Source organism: Rhinopithecus roxellana, chromosome 9, assembly GCF_007565055.1.
Source record: "Rhinopithecus roxellana isolate Shanxi Qingling chromosome 9, ASM756505v1, whole genome shotgun sequence".
Taxonomy (NCBI): domain Eukaryota; kingdom Metazoa; phylum Chordata; class Mammalia; order Primates; family Cercopithecidae; genus Rhinopithecus; species Rhinopithecus roxellana.
The window spans coordinates 7912106-7935555 of record NC_044557.1 but is presented as its reverse complement, the minus strand read 5'-3'; the positions used below and the strand labels follow the sequence as shown (position 1 = coordinate 7935555).

General features: G+C 47.8%; 1 protein-coding gene across 2 annotated transcripts in view; it reads right to left on the bottom strand.

Annotated features, from left to right (window-relative positions):
- Positions 1–23450, bottom strand: part of ANK1 (ankyrin 1) — a 243957-nt gene that overhangs the window by 122412 nt on the left and 98095 nt on the right. The window contains exon 1 of one of the 2 annotated variants that reach the window (XM_010371821.2): positions 23307–23417. The exons of the other annotated variant lie outside the window; for it this stretch is intronic. Coding sequence (XP_010370123.2) covers positions 23307–23333 — 27 coding nt within the window. The 5' untranslated portion in view covers positions 23334–23417. Of the gene's footprint in view, positions 1–23306; positions 23418–23450 lie in introns of those variants that run through there. 2 annotated transcript variants of the gene reach the window in all.

The window sequence follows — 23450 nt, the reverse complement described above, 5'->3', positions numbered from 1 at the left end:
AACAACAGACATGAGTTTAAGCACAATGCTGGCCACACAACAGGGGCTCAATAAACGTTAGCTGGATTGGAATCCAGTCAATTCAGATTTCTAAATGAATCAGATATTCGGGGCTGGTTGACTAAACTGTCCATGCCCCCATGTGCTGTTATGGCCCCTGTAGAAACAGCCTTGGGACCACTGTCCTCTTCTAGGCAGAGAAGTTTCAGGTGCTTCCCATCCCAGACCCAGGGCCGTGTTGCAGAAAAAAGCCTTCACACCCCAACCTGCCCTATTCATCCTTTCCCCACAATCTCCATTAGTCCTAAATTGCCAGTCACGCCCAAGAGAGCAATTCTGTTTCTTCAGTCCCAAGGCAGCGAAGCAGACAGCTCTTCAATAGTTTACATCTTTCTGCTGAGAATGGGAAGATGTTGGGGTGTCACGTGGGTGTCTAAATAGAATTCCAAGTGCACCTACATCACCAAGAGCCCTGGCCCATGCCACAGAGCATGCCACATTTCCCCACTGTGCAAGGAATGGGCTGCATTTAGAACTGACACTTCAGAACATATTGCCGACTGGGGAGCCGAGACTAGAGTGGGAATTACACACATTTTGGAAAACGTGGATGAGCACCACTGCCAGAACAGGCCCATTTACTAAACTACCTTCAGTGTTTCCAAACATTAGGGAAACCTTCCTCGGCAGCCTGCTGGTATGCGGGGAGGAGGAGCACATACCGGAGAAACTGCAAAATCAAACTCACTGGGACGGTGCTAATAGGGAAATTAGGGACTCCTTTTTTTTCAAATTGCCAAACAGGCTTAAGTACTGGCAGTGAACCCCATGGCTCCAGAGTTTCTGAAGGATGCCCAGGGGTTGGACAGCCCTGCATGGCACGCTCACCCTCAGCAATGAAGAAAGGTTCCCACCCTTCCTTAGAAATGCAACTTTGCCTGATATGAGCTGCCATCTGGAGCAGGCAGGGCCAACCAGGGGGTCCCCTGAGGCTTCTCCTTTATTTAAACAATTCATCCCAAGGGACACAGCCAGATGGGTGGCCCATTGCCAGCCAGAGAGACCTGCCCAAGATTCCAGAGGGGTTTGTGATCCTGGAATTTGGGGTCTGTACCCCTAGAGTTTGTTCAGCCTCTGGAGCAAGGCTTTCCCTGCTTGGAGAAGGTAGCCTTGAACCATCCACTGGGAACTGGGCCTGGAAGGCCCCATCCACATCCTTTAGCCCATGATGATTCACCACAGAGACCATGAGATACAGAATTAAGAGCAGGAAGGGGGAACCGATTTGAAGACAATAATAATAATAAAGCTACACTCAGCAAGGCATGGTGACTTACGCCTGTAATCCCAGCACTTTGGGAGGCTAAGGCAAGAAGATCACTTGAGGCCAGGAATTTGAGACCAACCTGGGCAACATAGCAAGATCTCTGTTTCTCTATACACACAAAAAAATTTAAATTAGCCATACATGATGGTGCGCATCTGTAGTCCCAGCTACCCGGGAGGCTGAGGTGGGAAAATCGCTTGAGGCCAGAGTTCAAGGCTGCAGTGAGCTATGATCCTGCCATGACACTCTAGCCTGGGCAACAGAGTGAGACCTTATTTCTAATAATAACAGTAATAATAATAATAGCTACAACGTGTGAGCCAAGTATTGTTCAAAGCATGTTAGATGTGTTAACACATTTAACCCTCACAACCACCCTATGAGTTAGCAACTATTATTATTCCCATTTCACAGAAGTAGCTAAGGCACAAAAACATTAAGTCATTTGTCCAGAGTCCCCCAGGAGTAACATGATGCCTGGGGCAGCGCATGGAACACAGCAGAGGGACTGACCCTGGGCTTTGCACCATCCTGCAACCCAAGGTATTTTTAGGGTAGAGAGGAAAACTGAAATTCAATATTCTCCAGTAAGAGTTGCTCAGTCTTGGAAATCTGGGTGCAACTGGGGCATCTTTAATAATTTGGCCATTATCTCTATTCAGAAAAGATGCCAGCCACCAATCACCATCACGTTCAATGCAGAAATGTGAGGTATCTGTTTCCATGAACTAGGCCCTCCAGGGTTTAAAGAGGGGGGAATCTGTCCTTTACAAGAGCCATAGAGAAATGGGGAGACCTTGAATCAATAATCCCAGCCTCTCCAATCGAGTTCTCTAGAATTACAACAGTAACATCATCAGGTAACCTCCATTGCACACTTCTGAACCAAGAGAAAGAAGCTCCAGGAGCTGGTGCTAGGCCTTCCCAGCTGGCCCAGAATGATCCTAAACTCCAAGAAAGGATAATGAGGTAGACCAAGCCCGGGGGACCCTCTGCTGTAAAACCCACTTACTCGTCATCATTGGGACCCTGCTGATAAGGGGTGGCTTCCACTGGCTAAATGCTGACTGCAGAGGTTTCCCCTCTCTTCCCAGAGCCAAAACATTGCAATTAAACCCAATTAAATTATTAACTGGCCCACCTGTGCCTCCTGAATTTTTCCATTTGTACAACTTAACAACAGGAAGACAGGCTCCTTCCTCCAAGACGCACTTAAACTCCTTTCAACAGGGTGCTTAGCAGCTACCACTGGAAAACACCTTGGAATCAGCCCTCAACTTCCTAGTCCTGTTTTCTCTTTACTACCAAGGCAACAAGAGCAGGTGCCACACATAGTACTTCACATGGGGCTCATCGTATTATTTTAATAATTGAAGAGGGACCATTATCTTTCTATTTAATCCTCTTATGAATTCTGGCTGGCTGCTCTTTCAGGTATCTTTTCATACAGTATTTATATCACCCTTTTTATAACTATTTAAATTTAAAAGGTGAGGAAATAAGCTCTAAACTGTCAACCACAGCTTCATTTCTTTCTATGTTGCTTATCTGCAGAAAACCCTGCCCACCACAGGGGAATCCTAAGGTATGTGTCTAATCTGGATATTTCTTATCTGCACAATATTGAAGGGTATCTAGAGGGCCTCCTCTTAAAGCCTTGGCTTCATGTCTTTTTAAAGAATTACGGCCAGGTGCAGTGGCTCACACCTGTAATCCCAGCACTTTGCAAGGCTGAGGCAGGTGGATCACCTGAGGTCAGGAGTTTGAGACCAGCCTGGCCAACATGGTGAAACCCTGTCTCTACTAAAAATACAAAAATTAGCTGGGCATGGTGGCGTGCACCTATAATCCCACCTAACCAGGAGGCTGAGGCAGGAAAATCACTGGAACCCAGAGGCAGAGGCTGCAGTGAGCTGAGATCACGGCACTGCACTCCAGCCTGGGCCCTGGGTGACACAGCAAGACTCTGTCTCAAACAACAACAGCAACAACGTTATGGCTGTGTCGGCAACGTTCTTTCCACCTCTACAGTTGCATGAATTTGTGAAGTGAAGACCTCATTTCTACTCTAACATCAGTGCTGAAGTCCACTTTCATAAGCTCCTTTTCAAAGTGACCTGTCTCAGCACCCGTGACCTTGACCTCCTGAATAAAGGGATGTCAAGTGTTAGAGAAAGAATGAAAAATGCACAGTGAATCAAGCATCACACAAAAACAGCCAACGCATCATTTCTGGAATGACTGAGCTTTAGTCTTCAGAGAGAGACATTTCCAGGATTTCTGAAATAAGATACCAAGATGCCAATCAACATTTCCGAAGGAAAATCATTGCCAATATCCATATCCACCTCTAGCGCCTCAAGTGCTTTTCGGGTGAGAGTCACAGAGATAAAGTCTCAATGCAAAAATTCGATGGGACTAGATAGATAGGCTTTTTCCTCATTCATTTATTCTTTCACTCAAATGTGAACTGTTGAATTGCATTGTACAATCTGAGCACCCAGTGGTAGACACAAAAAAAGTAAATGCTGTTTGGTTGCTACTCTTGGAAAGACTGCAAACTAATAGAGGTGAAAGATAGAGTTCTATGAAAAATAGGACAATAAAAGGGTTACATACTCAGTAAAATAATAGCTCAAGAGATGCCCCAAGACAGTGTACAATTAAATACCAAATGAGAGGTTGCAACACGAACCGCCAGGAGTTCAAGGGAGTGGCTGAGATCAGAGAGAGCTACAGCTCTGGGGGCATCTTTGATGGAGCAGTGAGAATTGAACAGAATCTTCAAAGACTGCCAGGTTTTAGGAAGTCGTGGGGATCTATTTTAACACCACCAATGCTTTTTTGAAGGCCACTGTGTTCCAGAATCTTCTTGATTATAAAAGATAATCAGAGAACACAGGCTTCCTGACCTCCTGGAGAGAACATGTAGATCTAGAACCAAACGCTTGAAAATTAAAACATATATGTTAGACGACAACATAAATATGCCTACTGTAGGAAGCTGTGTGAATGTTATGTAAAGGAATGATTCGTTGCTAATGATTGTATAGCCTTTACAGCCTTAAATGTCTCCTGTCGTGAGGCTGGAGGGAGTTTCCATCCCTCACAAAGATTTTATACAAAGAGGAAAATAAAGTAATGATTTTTAGATTTATTCAGTCATTTAAAAATTATGTGTGTGCCTGTGGAGGGGCCAGGCCTTGTTTAGGATCCGACACTGAACAGACAGGCAGGAATCCTGTGCACACAGAGCTGACATTCCTATAGGAGGGAGGAGAGAGAGACAGATGAGCAGTAAGATCTATTTATCCCACAGGGAAGTGGTGAGTGCTAAGAAGAAAATCAAACGTGGAGTGGGGATGGAGAGGGCTGTGGGGTGCGGTGACCGATGGTGTTCTGTCCCTGAGGCCTTTCTGAGGAAGTGACACTTGGGGAGCTGGATGCAGGCGGGGATAAGGCCGCAGTACCTGGACATGCCCAGGTTGTGACAGGTAAGCTCCATGCAGTGGGAGACCACTCTAGTGCCCCACCCCATCCCTCTCCTATCCCTGAGATATGCCCCTTGCTTGGTCTGGAATGTCCTTCTCTACACCTACAGATGTTAGGCAACTTTTTTTTTCCTTTTTCTCACTCCGTTGCCCAGGCTGGAGTCCAGTGGCACAATCATATCTCACTGCAGCCTGGAACTCCTGGGCTCAAGTGGGCCTTCCACTTCAGCCTCCCAAGGAGGTGGGACTACAGGTGAGCACCACCACACCTGGCTAATGTTTTTCATTTAGTTTTTGTTGAGATGAGGATCTCACTATGCTGCCCAGGATGGTCTCAAACTCCTGGCCTCAAGTGATCCTCTTGCCTTAGGTTCCCAACGTACTGGGATTACAGGCATGAGCCACTGTGCTCAGTCTTTAGTTTGATGCCCATGGGACAAGCAGTTAGAGGCACTGGTGGAGGAACGAAAAGAAGAAAGAAAAGACAGGAATCGATAGCATTTAGGAGGTGCTGGGTACTGCTCTAAGCATTTTACAAGTGTTCACCCACTTAACCCCCACAGCAACTTTATAAAGCAGGTTTTCTACTTATCCTGATTTTACAAGTGGAAAACAGGGCACAGAGAGGTTGAAAAACTTGCCCAAGGTCACACAGCAGAGAAGTGGCGGGGTTGGGATTTGAACTCAGCAACCGGAGCCAAGTCGGCCCCCACAAGCGTTCTGCTGTTGTGCCTCAAAGATGCCTGTGCAACAACAGGAAGCTCAGGAACTCTGAGGAAGTAATTAGTAAGAGAGACATGGGATCTGGCTGGGAAAGCCATGAGAGAGACTCTAGGGAGGTTCTTGGTTCTCCATCGACAGTTTTGCTACAGAGCACAGTAGCACAGTTCAGCTTTTGCTACAGAGCACAGTTCAGGCCACTAACTCTAATTAGTGTTTTGCATTTGCCAAGTGCCTACCCTGTGCTGAGGCCAATGGAAGGATGCTGAAGTCAATGACAGCTGACATAGTCCTCCCAGGGCCTCCCTGGGGACTCACCTGGGAGGCAACTGGTCAATCGGACCAGAGAGTTGGCCTGGGTTCATTTCTTTTAGAATTTTTTTTAGAGATGGAGTCTTGCTATGCTGCTCAGTCTGGTCTTGAACTCCTGGGTTCCAGCAATCCGCCCACCTCGGCCACCAAAAGAGCTGGGAATACTGGCATGAGACACCGCACCCAGCCTCTTCTCGATTTTTGACCAATAACTTTCCATTATTTCCTCTTAGACTCCAGTTGAATTCATGAATAGCATTAACATTTTTCAAATGCCCGTAGGAGTTTGTTGAATTAACCTGAGTGACTCACCAGAGAGCCTTCAGCTTATTCTCCTCCTCTCTGGGGGGTGAGACATTCTCCTCTGCCCACCCAGGGGGTGGGGATGGGAGGGGACACTTCTCCCTTAGTAGATTCTTCCCTCCGTAGTGGGTCGATGTGTCTCAGACACCAAGGGTCAGGGTGTTCCTGGAGTCTGAGGCCTCGGTGGCGCTGGCTGCCAAGGGAATGTGTGTTCTGTGGGCCACCCAGAGGGAACATGTGTGCACATGTGTGTGCATGCATGTGTGTGCACAAGTGCCTGTGTGTGCACGTGTGTGTGTATGCATGTGTATGTATATGCACAAGTACGTGTATGCACAAGTACGTGCATGTATGAGTTTGTATTTGTGTATATATGTTCATACGTGTGTGTGTCTGTGCATGCATGCATGGATGTGTGTGTATGTGTGTGTGCATATATCAAGGCAACTTGAGACAAGGAAACCAAGAGTGGGTCCCAAGGGGTTAGTGTCTGGGGCTGGGGGCAGGGTTGGGGGAGAGGATGACAAGGAGGATGCAGCTGGGGATGGGGAGAGAATATACTACAAAAAGAAATCAAGAGTGGTTCTGACATTTAAATTTCTAATCTCTTCTCACTAGAAAGCTTGTAAAATATCTAACCAGAAGTGCTCAAGAGAAACATCTCTGCCTAGTTCTTTTACATTTGTGGAAAGTCTCCCTCTCTGGAAAACAGTCACCACTTTCTGTTTTCACTGGGGACTCCATTTGGAAGGCTGTAGAGAAGAGCTGAAAGCCAACAGAAGGTCTTGCTGGTGATGTGAAGTGGGGTCCATCTGTGGCCCATGCACGCCAAAGCCTCTCCAGCCACCTCAATCTCCCGGCCCTCAGCAGTTTCTCTAAAAGGTGGCAAGCTCTGGACCACACACAAGCCTACCAGCTAGGACTCCCTGCTGAGCAGCCATTCCCCAACTGGATAGGGCCACCATGCCAGCCAATTCCAAGACATGCCTTTTAGGCAGAATTCACGAGAATCTGTTCTCGCCCCAGCACAGCTATGCACAGTGCCTGTTGCGTGGGTACCACGTCCATGGACCACCTTCCTAGGCCCTCTCACTGTATTTCCACCACCCTGCCCTCCCTTCTGCAGTCATCTACCACACTACTGTTGTCTTCTGCAGAGGAATAAACACACCTCAGTCCCCATCCCAGCAAGAGCAGAAGGCATGACAGAAGTGGCACCAGAGACCACATCCCCTGTGGTCTGGGCCAGTCCATTCCACAGTCGCCCCACTGGAGTCTGCACAGATGGCTCCTCCCTGTCCTTCATGGGAAGGGATGGAGCTGAGAGCCGAGACCAGCAATCAACAGAGCCAGAGGAGCACAGACCCTGCCCCAGGGTTGTGACCCAGGGCCAGGAGGGAGGCAGAGGCTCTCCAAGGCCAAGAGGGCTGGGGGCAGAGGTCAGTTTCAGGGTCCATCCTGGGGGCTGGGGCTAGGAGAGGGTGGAGAGCACACTGAGTGAGGGCTGGGGGTCTCCACTGCTGGCGGCTCCCCAGCTGCCTCACAGCTAAGGGTCTACGTCACAGTCAGGAACAGAGTGCCAAGAAACACCCCCAGCCAAACTGGGAATGGAGCTAAGTAAACCCAGGGATTTAAATAACTGGGATTTGTAAAGGCTAGGCACAAAACGGGGGTTTGTGACAATGTGCAGAGCCCTCCATCTAGCGGAAACATTGCTTATGTGCTTGACACCAGCTCCATCTCACTTGGGCCGGGGGCCCTTCAGCAAGGGTTCCTGCTGCCACACCCCCTGCCATGGGGCCATCTGATGGAAAAAATAACTGAATATTTCCATAGAGAGCTTTCAAACCAAACATGCAAACTCACAAGGCCAAAACGCAGGGCCAAGAAGAAAACGCAGGGGCTTGCTGCAGAGGAGCCCACCGTGTCGAGTGAGGCTTTGCCTGGCATTTCTTGGATAGGTATTTCAAACAGGGGGAGTAAAGCTGCCCTTCTGCGAGTCCCTTAATGTCACCCTCTGTGTCTCCTTTTATCTATTTGCCGCTAAGCAGCAAGCCACTGAACCATTCCGCTCCCCAGTTTCCTCCCCAAAATAAGATCTTATTTCCCAGAGGGAGCAGCATAGGAACTGAGTCAGCCCTGCATCTAACAAGTCTTCCCCTAAACATTGTAGGGCCCTCCTTGCTCCAGGTACTTCCTGACACCCAGGAAGGACGGGGCCGCCTGTTGAGAACCGTCTCAGGGGGTCTTAGATTCTTGGTGACTTGAATTCTAAGCATTTTATTTGAATTGAAATACATCACATTGTATACATCAACGTTTACTTCATCTTATGCATTTGGAGTTAGAGCCTCACTAATCACCTAGCAAATCCAAGTAAACAAGGTGTAAATCTGGATCCCAAATTAGATGAAAATATTCCATCCTATTCAGCTTATCAAATTTCAAGTATTTCATTAACTTGATCATTAGATGCTAGCTGATCAGAAAGTCCCAAGATTTCTAACTACTATAATCTAAATGGTATAGGCGTTTCTAAAATATCCACACTGAAAAAAGCTCCTTTGCTCATCCAAATCCATTTCATCTGATTGAATGATTTTCTCATTTCCACAGAGAGCTGTTAAACCAGCCATGCAAACTATCAAAGCTACACAGGCCCAGGAGGAGGAAGAAATTAGACAACATTCAAATAAGTCAATTCTTAGCAAAGTAATGGTGCACCTAATTAATTGAATGCAGTGCATGGGGTTTCTGTGAACCAAGTCCTATTTCCTCTGAGAGCTGTCTAACTGGTAATCCAGTCATTGAAGGAGATCGTTTTGAAGGTCTCCCAAGTCCTACTCCTGGTACATGCAACTGTCCCTCCTCCAAAATTATTCACAAGACTCTGTTCAAATACTTCCCTCTTCAGAGAATTCTAATTTTTGGAAAGTTCTTTCTCATCTCAAGTTGAAATCTGCTTTCCTGTGACTTCTACCCCACCCTTTCCCAGGTTCTTCCCTGGAGCACCAAGGAGTGAATCTCTACTCTCGCTGGTAGCAACCTGGTGACAAATCTGGACTTTTTTCAGCCTTTTCAGTACTCTCTTTTCCTCTGTTCCTCCAAGGTTTCTCCCAGGCATGGAGAAAGACCCTTTTCCTCATTGAACCCCTGCTTATGTTCACCCAACAATCAAGGTCTCTCCAATAAAGGAAAATCTGAATGCCATCCTCTTAATGAAAACTGACACTGCATTTCCCAAAGTGTGTTCCCAGGAACACCAGCCCTGTGTAATGTCACCCACACCAATCCAAAGGGTGCTCTGGGTAAGTAAATGTGGACAATGCAAACCTTATCCTTAAAGAGTCACAAACCAAGGAAGTATATTAAAGCCCTGAGCAGGGCCAGGTATGGTGGCTCATACCTTTAATTCCAGCACTTTAGGAGGCTGAAGTGGGAGGATCACTTGAGGCCAGGAGTTTGCCACCAGCCTGGGCAACATAGCAAGACTCTGTCTCTAAAAACAATTGTTTTTAATGAGCTGGGCATGGTGGTATGCACCTATAGTCCCAGCTACGGGAGAATCACTTGAGCCCAGGAGATAGAGGCTGCAGTGGGCTATGATTGCATCACTGCACTCTGGCCTAGGCAGCCTTGGTGGCATCACAAGATCCTACCTCAAAAAAAAAAAAAAAAAAAAAAAGGTGTAAGCATTCTTGGAGAAACTGATGAACAGTGTTTAAGCCAAGATTCCATAATCACATTTGACTCTAAAACTCTTTATTTCCCCCATATAACAAACACACTTTGGAAAAGGATGCTTATTTTCACTCTGACCGAGCTTTTAACATTTCACTATATTTCTCTACCCCACTCTCTCACCCTCACCCTCTCTATCCCATTCCCCACTCTTAGCCTCCTGGTCCCCAGGAACTAACACCATCAAAACAAAGAACTTTAATGCAATAGTTCTCAGTATTTAGTGAATGCCGTCTTAAAGCAAAGCATCCTTTTGGGATACAATTAATCAATTCCCTAATTTTCTGGCTTTGTACATGTGAACATTAGTATATTAAGTTTTCACTCCTTCAATGAGATCTGTAATACAATTCAGTGCTACCACCTACCACAAGGGCATTTTTCAGGTAATTGATGTTTGTCACTAAATTCGCTGACAAATATGAAAGGCAAGGAGAAAACCAGGAACATTTTGGACACTTTTTAGCATGCAAGTATATCTAAATCTACTCAGTTGAAGCTTTTTTTTTTTTTTTTTTTTTTTTTTTTTTTTTTTTTTTTTTGCTTTCCACAAATGTTTTTAGCTATAATATTTTTCATATGCACTTGGGAGCTAATTACTCAAAGAAACCTCATGGTGAAGGTTTTGCAAATTAAACAAACATCCTGCAATGCACCTGGGCTTTGAGTCTTGATGCGTACACAGTTTTTAAGGTGGTTTTGTTTTTGGTTTTCTGAGTTCAGAAGAAAACCCTGTACATAGTGGAACGAACTATGTTCTTTCAACAAATCAGGGTTTCTTGAAGGAATGGGCAAAGCAGGTGATACAAAGTTTCCAAAAGATGGGCCTCCCCTGGGGTCACACATGTGGTCAGCGGGCTTCCAAGGGTCCCATCTGAAATGCCTCACAGGACCTGGAGAAGCGACGCTGGGCTTTGCCAGCCCTCGAGCCCCAGCTTCTTCTCTTGAGTCTCCTGTTTCTGCCCCTCAAACGAAAGCAGAATGAGACTGGGCATGATGGCTCACTCCTATAATCCCAGCAGTTTGGCATGCCAAGGCAAGAGGGTCACTTGAGTCCAGGAGTTCAAGACCAGCCTGGGCAACATAGCAAGACCTCTTCTCTACAAAAAATGTTTAAAAAATTACCCAGGGGTGTGGTGCATGACTATGGTCCTGGCTACTCGAAGGCTGATGCGGGAGGATGACTTGAGCCCAGGAGTTCAAGGTTACAGTGAGCTATGATCACACCACTGCACTCCAGTCTGGGTGACAGAGCAAGTCCCTGTCTCTAAAAGCAATTAATTAGATAATAAAACCACATGAAGCAGAATGATTTTGTGATTAAGGACTGACTCTGAGGCCAGCTTGCCTGGCTTCCTGTCCTAGTCCGCAGCTGTCTAGCTATAGAGAGGTGAGTAAAGCAATCTCTCTGTGCCTCAGTGTCCTTATCTGTAGCCTGCAGTGACCTCACGGGATAACTATGGGGATGAAATGCGCTCCTGCCTGCATGGTTCTTCAATGAGGCTTGGCTGGGGTCCGACCTTCCCCTCTTCTGGGTGTGGTCACTCCAGTCCCAACCACTGCTGCCCCTGCTCGCTGCGCATCCCTGAGGTGGGGTCTTCATCACTTCCGGTCTGGGCCTTCCTGCAGGCGCTGCCGAATTGATCTTGGTATCCAGGCTTCCTTCCTTTCCAGATCGCGCACTGCCAAGGGTCCTCCCGCTCAGAGTCGTCCATTGCTCCTTGGTGTTTTCCAGACCCTTTAAACACTCCAGCGGAGCCTTGCCCAGCCCTTCTGGGTCCACTTGGCAGCGGAGTGTCGGAGCTGACCTCACGCTTTCCGCACTGCCGGGCAGCGTTGCCATCAGCCGTACTCTCCGCCTGGGAGCCCTCCTGCGTCCCTTCTCCCTGCACGCTGGAGTGTCCCTTACAGCCAACTTAAAGGCGCCTCCCCGCGGATCATCCCTATTCCCTCCTTTGCAGTTTTCTCTCAAAGCGTTGTACCTCTTGTAGCAGGTTCCTTTTGGCAGCGTTTGTGGTCGAGGCACAGCCCATCTCCCCTTCCAGGCTCTTAAGTGCTTTTCAGAGAAACCACCACAGACACTGAAAGAAGAGGAGGAGCTCGCGTCTTGCCAGGGGCCAGGAATTAGGAACATCTCAGAGGGTGGGCTCCCTGTAGGAGGCAGGGCTGGAGGGGCCTCTACAGGCAGCCCTGCATGCTGCCCCTGAGCCCTGAGAGAACCCAGGGGACCCTGTAGACAGGCTCTGCCCAGGTCACAGTCATAATAATGCCCCTGAAGAGAAAGCATCTTTATTGGTAAAGAAATAAAATTAGATGCAAACAAGCAAAGCAAAGATCTTTCAACACCACCTTCAGGCTGCCCCAGCGACTGCTGGCTCTGAAGCCATCCCATTTATTCAAAGGCTAGGGACAAGCCCCCAGTGGCCACGTTACAAACTAACGGAGTCGAGAGAAGGGCTCAGAACAGTTATCCTAATCCTGGAGTGGCTATTTAAGTACCTCTTTGTGCCTGAGACATTCGGAGCAATTTGCTAATCCCGGCCCAGCACTCACTACCATGCACCTCTGTGATGGTCGGTGCCACACACTAGCGTCTCCGTTTCTCAGATGCAGGCATGAGGACACTGAAAACGAAGTGAATTTTCAAAACTCCGCAGGAAGACTATGTAGATGGAGCCTGGAAATTCAAGTCTCTCAATTTGCCAGTTCATCACTCCGCCTGCTGATGCTTTTTAACCAAATCTGAGAAACACAGTGGTTCTAATGAAAGGCTGTTTCTATGGCAGATTCCATAAAAAGAAAAGAACAAAGGTGGTGGTGGAACAAGTTCCCTTTAACAAATCATTCAATGCAAGAAGTTTGACACGTTTTCATGGTTTCCCACACACTTAAGTCAGGGTGGGTATCCGGTGGTCATTCATTTTTCCACTCCACATGTATTTATTTAGTGCCAGTGACATCCCAAAGCACAGAGGGATGCCTGATGGGGGTCATGGCCTTAAGGGGCCCAGAGGGTGAGGAGCCAGGAAGCTGGACAGGAGGGCAGGCCCTGGCCTGGCCCAGAGGGGTGGGCTGGGCTTGGACAGGGGCAGGGAAACAGTGGTGGAGGGGCTGGCCCTGGGGGAGGCCAGTGGAGATGAGCAGTCACGGTTTGTGGGTGATTATGTAAAAAATGTGGGAAAAGTCTGCTCTGGCTGATGATATTGAATGGCAATTCACACTCATTTGGTAATGAAAAGCCTCCCCAACTTATGGATTCAGCATAGTAGAAAGAGCTGGGCTTAGAATTCACACAGTCCTAGGTCAGACCCTGCCACTTACTGGCTCTCTGACCTATATTTAAGGGAGACCCACCCCCCTACCCCCAGCCCAACCTGATAGGGATAGCTGGGAGAGATAAGGAACTGGAAACCGTGTGGTATCATATGACCTTCTGAGAGGTAAACCAGTGCAATCAACACAGATGCATAGCCCCAGCTAGCTTCAAACATCCTTGAAAAACAGGATGTCTCTTAAGTAAACAGCAGTCAAAACATGGCTCATCTGATTAAGGCTAAACTAAAGAAGGAGACAGAAAGTAGAAAAAAATAGCCAGACGTGCTGGCATGCACCTGTAGTCCCAGCTACTTGGCAGGCTGAGGTAGGAGGATCACTTGAGCCCAGGAGGTGGAGGCTGCAGTGGGCCATGACCACAACACGCCAGCCTGGGTGACACAGTAAGACCCTGTCTCAAAAGGAAGAAGAAGGAAGGGAGGGAGGGAGGGGGAGAGAGAAAGAGAGAGGGAGGGAGGGAAGGAGGGAGGGGGAGAGGAGAGGAGGGGAGGGGTGGGGAGGAGAGGAGAGGAGGAGGAGGAAAAGAAGGAAAAACACCAGTGACCTAGAAATGGCTACCATAACACTCCCAGTAACACACCACCCTGCCCCTCAGTACCCCTGGCAGAGGTTGCTAAGTTATCAGAGCACTCTTGCCCATAAGTCTAAAAGTGCCTTCAGAATCTCTCTCAACACAGAATCCCAGGCAGCTGTTATCAATTGGATTGGCGTTCACACTGGGCAGTGAGACTCATTTTCTATTCCAATGTTGTTTAATCAGTAATTTGTAACAAACATGGTGCTCTCGGCTATGGGGCATGCATGATTCATCATGCCGTAGCACAGTCTTGATGACAGATTCAAGATGATGTCGCCTCCTGTTTTTCTGATTGCGCCCTTACCAGGACATTGGTTGTAACTGACTTGCCTTTTAGGTTTTCTTGATAGGACAGAATTCACTGACCAGAGAACACAAGTGAACAAGAACACAGAAGAAAGGCAGAGGACCGGAGGATTTCTCATTGTGAAGTTGGAGTGCTGACGCAAACAACAGACACCTGTGAGGTGCATTAAGTCAGCTTCCAAACCTGCTATCCTCTGGTTGTGTCTCAAAATCAAGTTACCGGAACTACATCTCAGACCACAAGGGCACCTGCATGATCAGCCAGTCAATATCCCCAATAAACAACTTCATTTCATCACTCTTCCTAGCTGCAATCTCAGTTTCCTCATCTGTAACATGGGTAATTTTTATGTGGCTGCTGCGAGCATTAAATACGCTGCGATATTTAATCACATAGCACTGTGGCAGGTACACAGTAGCTACTCAAGAATGTTCATGATCTTCCAGGTCCCTCTATTTAGGACCTCATCAAGCCTTACCGGTAGAGGGGCAGTATTTTCACTCCAGTGACCCCTCTTTGAGAGAGTCTTGCCAGAGGGGGCTTCCTGAAGCCGTAACACTTTCCTACTCAAAACCTTTGTGGGCTTCCCCAACCCTGTGGACTAAAGACCAAAGTCTCAGGCTGACGTTCAGAAGCCTCCTCAAACCAGCCCCTCTCTATCTCTTCATCCTCATCTCCTACTCTGTCCACCCGACCTGTCCCTCAACACTGGATCCCACACCTCTCCCAAACACACACGCCACACTTTTCATGAGGTTTTCTGTTTTGTGAAATTCTACAGATTCCTCAAGGCCCATTCAAAGTTATCTTCCTCTGCAAAGCTTCCCTGGCACACTCCCTGGCTTTCTCGGCCAGAGCGTTCACTCTTCCCTGTTTCAGCCTCCATGGTATTGTTCGAAAGTAGCATTTCCCACTTCTGAGAACAAGGGACTGTGTGATTTACTGTTTCCTACTCCATACATTCTGTTGGCCTGAGTCAAAGGTACATGGAAGGTAGAAAGATCTTTTTTAAATTTCCAGAGTTCTTAGAAGGTTAAGAATTATTGATCCAGAGAAGAACCTGTGATTCCAAAAAAGTTTCTAATCACCAACATTTCCCAAAAGACTGGCTCTGATTTCCTGTATTGCTCACAGCAACCCCAGGACAACTATAATGGTCTTCGGTTTCCAGGTGCGGACTGGAGATGCGGGGAGGGCACGTATCTGGCAAAGGATAACGTCCAGAAAGCAGCAGAGCACAGGTTGGAGGTCAGCCACTCTGGCTGTGGTGCCCACAAGCTGGACCATATGCTGTGCTGCTGGGTCCCTACGGTCACACTGCCAGCCTCGAGGCCCTGCGTGGATGGGTTCACCTGCACCGGGCAGTCTGGGGACTGGGACTGGGACTGCAGACTAGTGGGGAGACAGGCATCTAAATAACAGTTTCAGCATGACCAGTATGGTGAAGAGTGTCTGTCTTAAAGGGTTAGGAGACAGACGTGAGCTGGAAACCTTGCTGGGAAACGTAGGCCAATCAACTAACTGTTCAACCCTGTTTCCTCATCTAGAAATTGAGGACAGTATTACCTACATCCGAGGACAGTTTCAATACCACATTAAGATGAAATATATAAAGAAAGTTCTGTGCTTCTTGTATGGTAAAACTATATAATTCCACACACAAGGTTTGAAAAGCTGGTAGAGAGGTAAGGGATAAAACCCCAGGGATCTCAGGCCACGCAGTCCAGCCAACTCCTGGGCCGACCCTGTTGCCACCTGGATGACGCGTTCATGAAAAAGGTGTTTGGAATCCGGGTAATTCCTGTCACCTGCCTCCAGGTCCACTGTAAGTCCTACATCACTCACCAAACTGCACTCTCCATGCTGTGACAGGCCAGACTGTCCTAGGGTATCTGACCACTTGGGAAGGATTTTTTTTTTTTTTTTTTTTTTTTTCTGAGACAGAGTTTCACTCTTGTCACCCACGCTGGAGTGCAATGGCGCTATCTTAGCTCACTGCAACCTCTGCCTCCTGGATTCAAGCAATTCTCCTGCCTCAGCCTCCCAAGTAGCTGAGATTATAGGCACCCACCACCATATCCAGCGAATTTTTGTATTTTTAGTAGAGACGTGGTTTCACCATGTTGGCCATGCTGGTCTCGAACTCTGGACCTCAGGTGATCCGCCCGCCTCGGCCTCCCAAAGTGCTGGGATTACAGGCATGAGCCACTGCACCCAGCTTGGGAAGGAATCTTGAACCCATTCCTATCCTAACTCAGGGAGCGAGCTTCCCCTTCCCTCCTAACCACTGCACCAACACCTCTGCACCTCCCTGCCCGCCCAATTCATGAACTGCCCTGAATCTCACTCCTGGCGTATGCCTAATCCTCAACTAATCCCACTAGTTCCCTGCATCTGTACAACTCAAGATCCTATTGTACAGCTTTAAATGCATGCAATTAATAGAAGCCTTTGAGATATAAAACCCCTTTAAGAACCTAAGGAATAATCTCTGATGGTGGAACTTTAGACTTCCTGGCTAATGGGGGTTGGGGGAGATATTCAAGGACTATGAAAACATTCTGGCACCTTCAAATCACGCCGTGTAGACAGAACATTAGCCAGCCCCAAGCGGGACTTAGACATGTTAGAGGTTAGATAGATGGCAGATGAGGAGCCTCTCGCTATTGCCTCCCTTTGGAGAAAAAGCAAACTACAGGTACACACCCTGGCCCAACCCAGCTCCCCCACCCAGAGAAGAGGTTGCCAGAGTGGGCAGAGAGCAGGACAGAGGGCACCAGGCGGTTGCACGAGCTGCTAATAGGTTTTCTGAGTAGCTGGAATCCGCTCCACTGTTTGCAAATCATCATCACCCTCAATCAGTGGCTGCGCCCCTAGGTGTGGAGAAGGGCTGGGCCTCTGCCAGCCTCTTTTCAGCTTTCCTCAGTACTAACTTTTTTTTTTTTTTTTTTGTGAGACGGCCTCTCCCTCTCGGCTCACTGCAACCTCCGCCTCCTGGGTTCAAGTGATTTTCCTGCCTCGGCCTCCCGAGTAGCTGGGATTACAGGTGCCTACCACCATGCGTGGCTAGTTTTTGTATTTTTAGAGATGGGGTTTTGCCATGTTGGCCAGGCTGGTCTCAAGCTCCTGACCTCAGGTGATCCACTGGGAGGCAATAACTTTCTTTTTTCTTTTTTTTTGAACAGAATCTTGCTCTGTCTCCAGGCTAGAGTGCAGCTCTGCTCACTGCAACCTCCACCTCCCAGGTTCAAGTGATTCTCCTGCCTCAGTCTCCTGAGTAGCTGGGACTACAGATGCACGCCACCATGCCCAGCTGATTTTTGTATTTTTAGTAGGGACAGGGTTTCACCATGTTGGCCAGGATGGTCTTGATCTCTTGACCTCGTGATCCACCCACCTCAGCCTCCCAAAATGGGCAGGCACTAACTTTCTGAAGGAAACTGAAACCAGGTGCTCTTTATTCCAAAATATTGTTTCATTTCCCACTTCTGGAAAGGGCATAACAGTGTTCTGACCAATATCACCCTGGGGGAGGGCCAAGAGGCTCCCTGCTGCCTTCCAGACACCACTGTGGGGCCCAGAGCTTTCTCAGGAAGAAAAACCCTTCCAGGGGTTCCTATAGGAGAGAAAGGCTGGGGGCAGAAGATTGTTTGCTTGCTTTGTTTTTCCTAATCTGTCTGTAAACAAGTTTTCTGCACAGGCAACACACCCTGTCTCATTCCTGCACCACCTTCCCCTACACGCTAATAGGTTTCAGCAGCTGCTCAGCCGGGCCCATTAGCAGCAGTCAGCCTTCCTCCTGTAATGCGCTTTTCTTCCCGAGCCCCCATTGTAAATTCAGGAGATAAATCAGCCTCTGCTCAGAGAGCAGCAGCCGAGGGGAGGGTGATGGTCAAGGGTGAGTGAGAGGCAGCGGGAAAAACAATGCCACTTCTCACTAGATTTCTAATTGGTTGTCACTGCCTGTCGGAGAGTGATGACAAACACCACACTTGCCCTGAGAGGGCTGCAGTCCAGGCTGGGCTGTGCCGAGAACCCTTGGCCGGCGGGGGCATCAGGCTGTGACCACCTACTCCCTCACGGGGCCAGCTTGCAAATTTATTTTCCAAATTTTCCCAACATCAATTGGCCCAACATTTTCCTAACAGCCAAAGCTCACGATCTGGGCAAGCGAAGGAGAAGCAGGAGCTCAGACTCATTCATGGGTTTCCAATTAATTCATTTAACAAATCTATTTTTCAGCCTCAGGTTCAAGACCTTGGTCGAAGCCAGGGAAAATAAGAGGAAATGACTCAAAGATGAGTCAGATGGAGCTGCTGCCCGCCTCCCGCCTGCTCACAGCGTGGAGGAGAGATGACATATATATAAATAAGCGGGGAGGTGTGGAAAATGAGGAGGGCCCTGAGGGAGGTTCTGATAAAGTGCAATGAGAGTTCAGAGGAAGGAGAAACTATTTTATGAATTTTAAAAAATCCCAAGAGCAGAGTATCTAAAAAGGCATCCACGCAAACTCTAGAGCAATAATTTTCAATGGCAGGTTTGTGAGCAAACTGCTAAGCAGTCATCAACCACGAGGTGTTCTGCAAATAATTTACTGTTCGTTCATGAATGCAACCAACATTTAATGAGCATCTACCATGTGGCAGGCACTGTGCTAAGTGCCAAGGACACAGCAGTGAACAAGGCAAGCTCGAGTCCCACCCATGTGGAGTTTCTGAATATTATATAAAAATTTCCAAGTTGAAGGAACTGACAGTGTCCTGGAACAATTATTGTGGGAGTGCTGAGTAAGAAGTAGTCCAGGGCCAGGTGCGGTGGCTCATGCCTATAAAACCTGTGCTTTGAGAGGCCAAGGAATGAAGCTCACTTGAGGCCGGGAGTTTGAGACTAGCCTGGGCAACATAGTAAGACCCCTATCTCTACAAAAAATACAAAAATTAGCCGAACGTGGAGGTGCACACACCTATAGTCCCAGCTAATCTGGAGGCTGAGGAAGGAGGATCACTTGAACCCAGGAGTTGGAGGCTGCAGTGAGCTATGCTTGTGCCACTGCACTCCAGCCTGGGTGACACAGTGAGACCCTGTCTCAAACAAACAAACAAAATAAAACAGTGCAGGATCAGGACAGGAGCCATCTCAGGAAGGAGTTTACACTGTCCTGAGAACACTGTGAAGCGGCTGAAGATTTAAAGCAAGAAAGAGAAGTAGTAAGATTTGCCCTTCTAAAACAGCACTTTGGTTGTGTGTGAAGAATGGATTAGAGGGAGTGAGACCACCTGTAAGAAGACCACTGCTAGTTTTTAAAACTTAGAACACATTCAAGGTTCCCCTTTATCACAGCGCTGCTCTTGCCTGCTTACACCCGAGCTTTCTTGACAGCTCATGCTCCAGAACCTTGGTCCACTTTATCCATGCCAAGTTCCCAAGAAGACCGCGAAGGATCTTCTGCAGCTGTGATCACAAGTTCATATACTACATATGAATTGTGATTTTATAGTGGCTCCCATCTCCTTTTAAATATTACCAGTGGTAAATTATTAAGTAAGAAGCATCTATAGCACTATCTATTTTCTCATTAAATAGGAAAGTGTAAGAGAGAGGGGGATTATTAATACCCAGGTATGGTCATGAAATATGTCATGCAGAACAATGTCAACAACCAGCCCTATGTATCCCAGAGGGAAGCAAGTTGAGAACAGTTGCATTAGAATTGCATGATAACACCATTTGCCAGACTATATCAGGTGGTTTAATTTGGTAGCCCATCCCTACAAAATGTGAATCCCTGGTTTCAAAGGCATTAGGAAGTCATAGATATAGGTAGAAGTCAAATGGTGCCATTTGCATCATACCAATACCGTCTAATGATTCTCATCTCGCTCGAGGCGGAAGTAAAATCCCCACATCAATGTACAAAGCCCTGCATTTTCTTCACCTGTGCCCCTTTCCCAGTCTCTCCAACCTCACCTCCTCCTGTTCCTCCTGCCTCACTCTGCTCTAGCCACACTGGCCTCCCGGTTATTCCCATGACACACGCCTGCCCCAGGACCTTTGCATGTGCTGTTTCCTCTGGAGTTGGGCCTGGTTGTCTCCTTCACCTCTTTATCCAATGGCACCTCACTGAGGCTGTCTCAGAGCACTCTATTTCAATTGCAGAACTCCCCACACATCCTATTTCCCTTGCCCGCTTCCCTCTCCCTCAATAACGGGACTGACTTTTCACCTTTCAACAGAATGTAGTTGATTCCTTTATTTTGTTTTTAGTCTGTTTCCTTTCCCTGCCGGGAAATAAGCTCTGCAAGACAGAGTTTTTGTTAGTTTTATTCACTGCCATATTTCCGGTGCCCCAACAGGACCTAATACACAATAAGTGCTTCATAAATGTTTGTTAAAGGTTGTTTTGTTTGTTTGTTTGTTTGTTTCTGAGACAGAGCCTTGCTCCATCACCCAGGCTGGAATGCAGTAGCGTGATCTCGGCTCACTGCAGCCTCCACCTCCCAGGTTCAAGCGATTCTCCCACCTCAGCCTCCTGAGTAGCTGGGACTACAGGCACACGCCACCATGCCTGGCTAATTTTTTGTATTATTAATAGAGATGGGGTTTCACCCTATTGACCAGGCTGGCCTCCAACTCCTGACCTCATGATCCATCTGCCTCGGCGTCCCAAAGTGCTGGGATTACAGGCATGAGCCACCGTGCCTGGCCGTAAAGGTTGTTACACAGACCTCGAGGACAAAGGTTTTTAGTCACTTTCCCTTTAGAAAACACTCTATATTCTCTGTTCGTTTTGTCAACAACAACAACTGAAACCCTGCTTTTCTAAATATATTTCAGTTTGATTAATCTCAAAATAAGTCAGCTGGTTTTGCAGAGACACTGGCAGAACCATTTTGGGGTGAGAGGTGGCAACCTGGGTTTAAAAACCATCATAGACCAGGTGCAATGGCTCACACCTATAATCGCAGGACTTTGGCAGACTGAAGTGGGTGGATCCCTGAGGTCAGGAGTTTGAGACCAGCCTGGCCAACATGGTGAGACTGAGACCTAAAAATACAAAAATTAGCCAGGCAGGGTGGCGCACACCTGTAGTCCCAGCTACTCAGGAGGCTGAGGCACGAGGATTGCTTGAACACGGGAGGCAGAGGTTGCAGTGAGCCAACATCACACTACTGCACTCCAGCCTGGACAACAGAGTGAGACTCTATCTCAATAATAATAATAATAATAATAATAATAATAAAATAAATATAAAAACTACAGTTGCACAACGGAGTATCACTGAGGCATGAAAAAGAATGAAATCATGTAGCAACATGGATGAAACTGGAGGTCATTATGCTAAGTGAAATAAGCCAGGCACAGAAAGACAAATACTGAATGTTCTCAGTCATACATGGGAGCTAAAAAAGTTGATTTCTTGGACCTAGAGAATAGAATAATAGATACCAGAGACAAGGAAGGGTGGGTGGGGGGCAAGGGGAACGAAGAGAGATTGGTTATGAATACAAACATACAGTTAGAGAGAAGAAATAACTTCTGGTGTTATAGCAGATTAGGGTGACTATACTGTAATAGCAACAATACCATGTACATTTCAAAGTTACCAGAAGAGAGGACTTGAAATGATACCAACACATAAAAATGATAAACATTCAAGGCCGTGGACACCCCAAATACCCTGTCTTGGTCAGTACACATTCTATGCGTGAGACAAACACTCACATGTATCCCACAAAGAAGTAAATTATTATATACCAATAACAGAGAAGAAACTAATTATAATTGACCCATAAAGTCAAGGGTGAGCTGAGTATATGGATCCTCGTTACAATAACCAACTTCAAGCCTCTGTCCCCTTTGCTAATGTTTTCATAACCCAGTACCTCCCTTCAGTCTCACAGCAGATCATTTTCCACACAAGGAAACTGAGACACAGAGAAAAGTGGCTTGAGGTTTGTGACTTGGTTTGTGAAAGGAGGCTAATTTTACCCATTTTTTTCCATCGGCCATCCTTTATTCCTGCAAAAGACTTGTGTTTGAGTCTGAAGACAGTTGACACATTACACGGGACACCTGCAGTCACCTGCCTCCTTCCAAAGTTGGCTATGAGCAGGTCTCCAAGGCTCACCCTGAACCTCTGCCCTAGAGTGGCCCTGTGAAAGGAGAAAGACTCTACGAACTTAACCTGAAGTGCTTGCCGCTGGTGGAACTAAAGCTTCCTCTACAGAGCCTCCCCATCCTTAGGGGGAAAAGAAATCAACCAGGAAAGGCAAATTGTGCAGATGCCACTACAAAGAAATTCCCGCTTAACATTGCTTCCCCTGCACCCAGTGACTTTTAGACAAGCAGAAGAGGAGATGCCCTGCCCGCGACTAAATCAGACTCCCTTTCATTTACTACCCTCTCAGCGTGTGGCCTGATGTCTAACTCTGGGCTCTGAACCCATCACCAAACTAAGAACCGTACCCAGCACAGGACACTGACACATGGTGCAGGCTGGCTGTGCTGCCAGGCAGAGATAGGACGGGTCCTATCTACACAGGGAGAACGAGAAGGCTGGGCTGGCCTTGCTAAGGCGCCATTATCACTTGAAAAATATCCATGAGAGCCTATCTCCCAGGGCCATGCTACCGCTCTTTTCCTTCCTTGGTAGACGTCTTTCCCTCCATGAATTAACAACATAAATCCAAAGAACCGAGCAGGTGTGACCATGAGACCACCGGCCTCCGTGGGTCCTTGAGACAACAAGCCAAAGTCCCCTTCCAAATGACAGTGACAGCCCCCTAGCCGGGAGGCCCACCCCGCAGCCTGTGATGATACACCTACAAAACGCAGTTTAGCAGACTCAAAGGAAAGCTTCTAGGATCTCAATAGATTTGGACTATAATCCAAAAACCATCCCTCCTCAGCGCTGTTGCTGACAGGACATAATTCAGAGACCCAGGTAGTTGGAACTCAATTTGACAGCAAATCTCTGAATGTAAAAAATATATACTGGCTTGAGCTAGTAGGGCAGAGTCCACCTGCTCCCTTCAGCTACAAGGCCGATGTGCCGCTCTGCTAAGGCAGGGAGCCCGCGGGGAGGCAGGGGGCTGCAAAGCTGCCCTTGCCCGCGTGCTGTCCACCGGAGCGGCCTGGGTGGCCCCCTCCTGACATCCCCGCCCCCGTCCACCCGAGCAGCCGCCCAGTACTCACTTTGCGGAAGCCCACCGACCAGGGCATGCCGGTCCCTCAGCAGGGGCCCGCCAAGGGGCCGTCGGGGCTTGAGGAGGAGCAGCTGGGGCTGGCTGACTCCCCGCAGCCTCTGCGGGGCCTGTGACTTGCGGGCCGGGCCCCCGA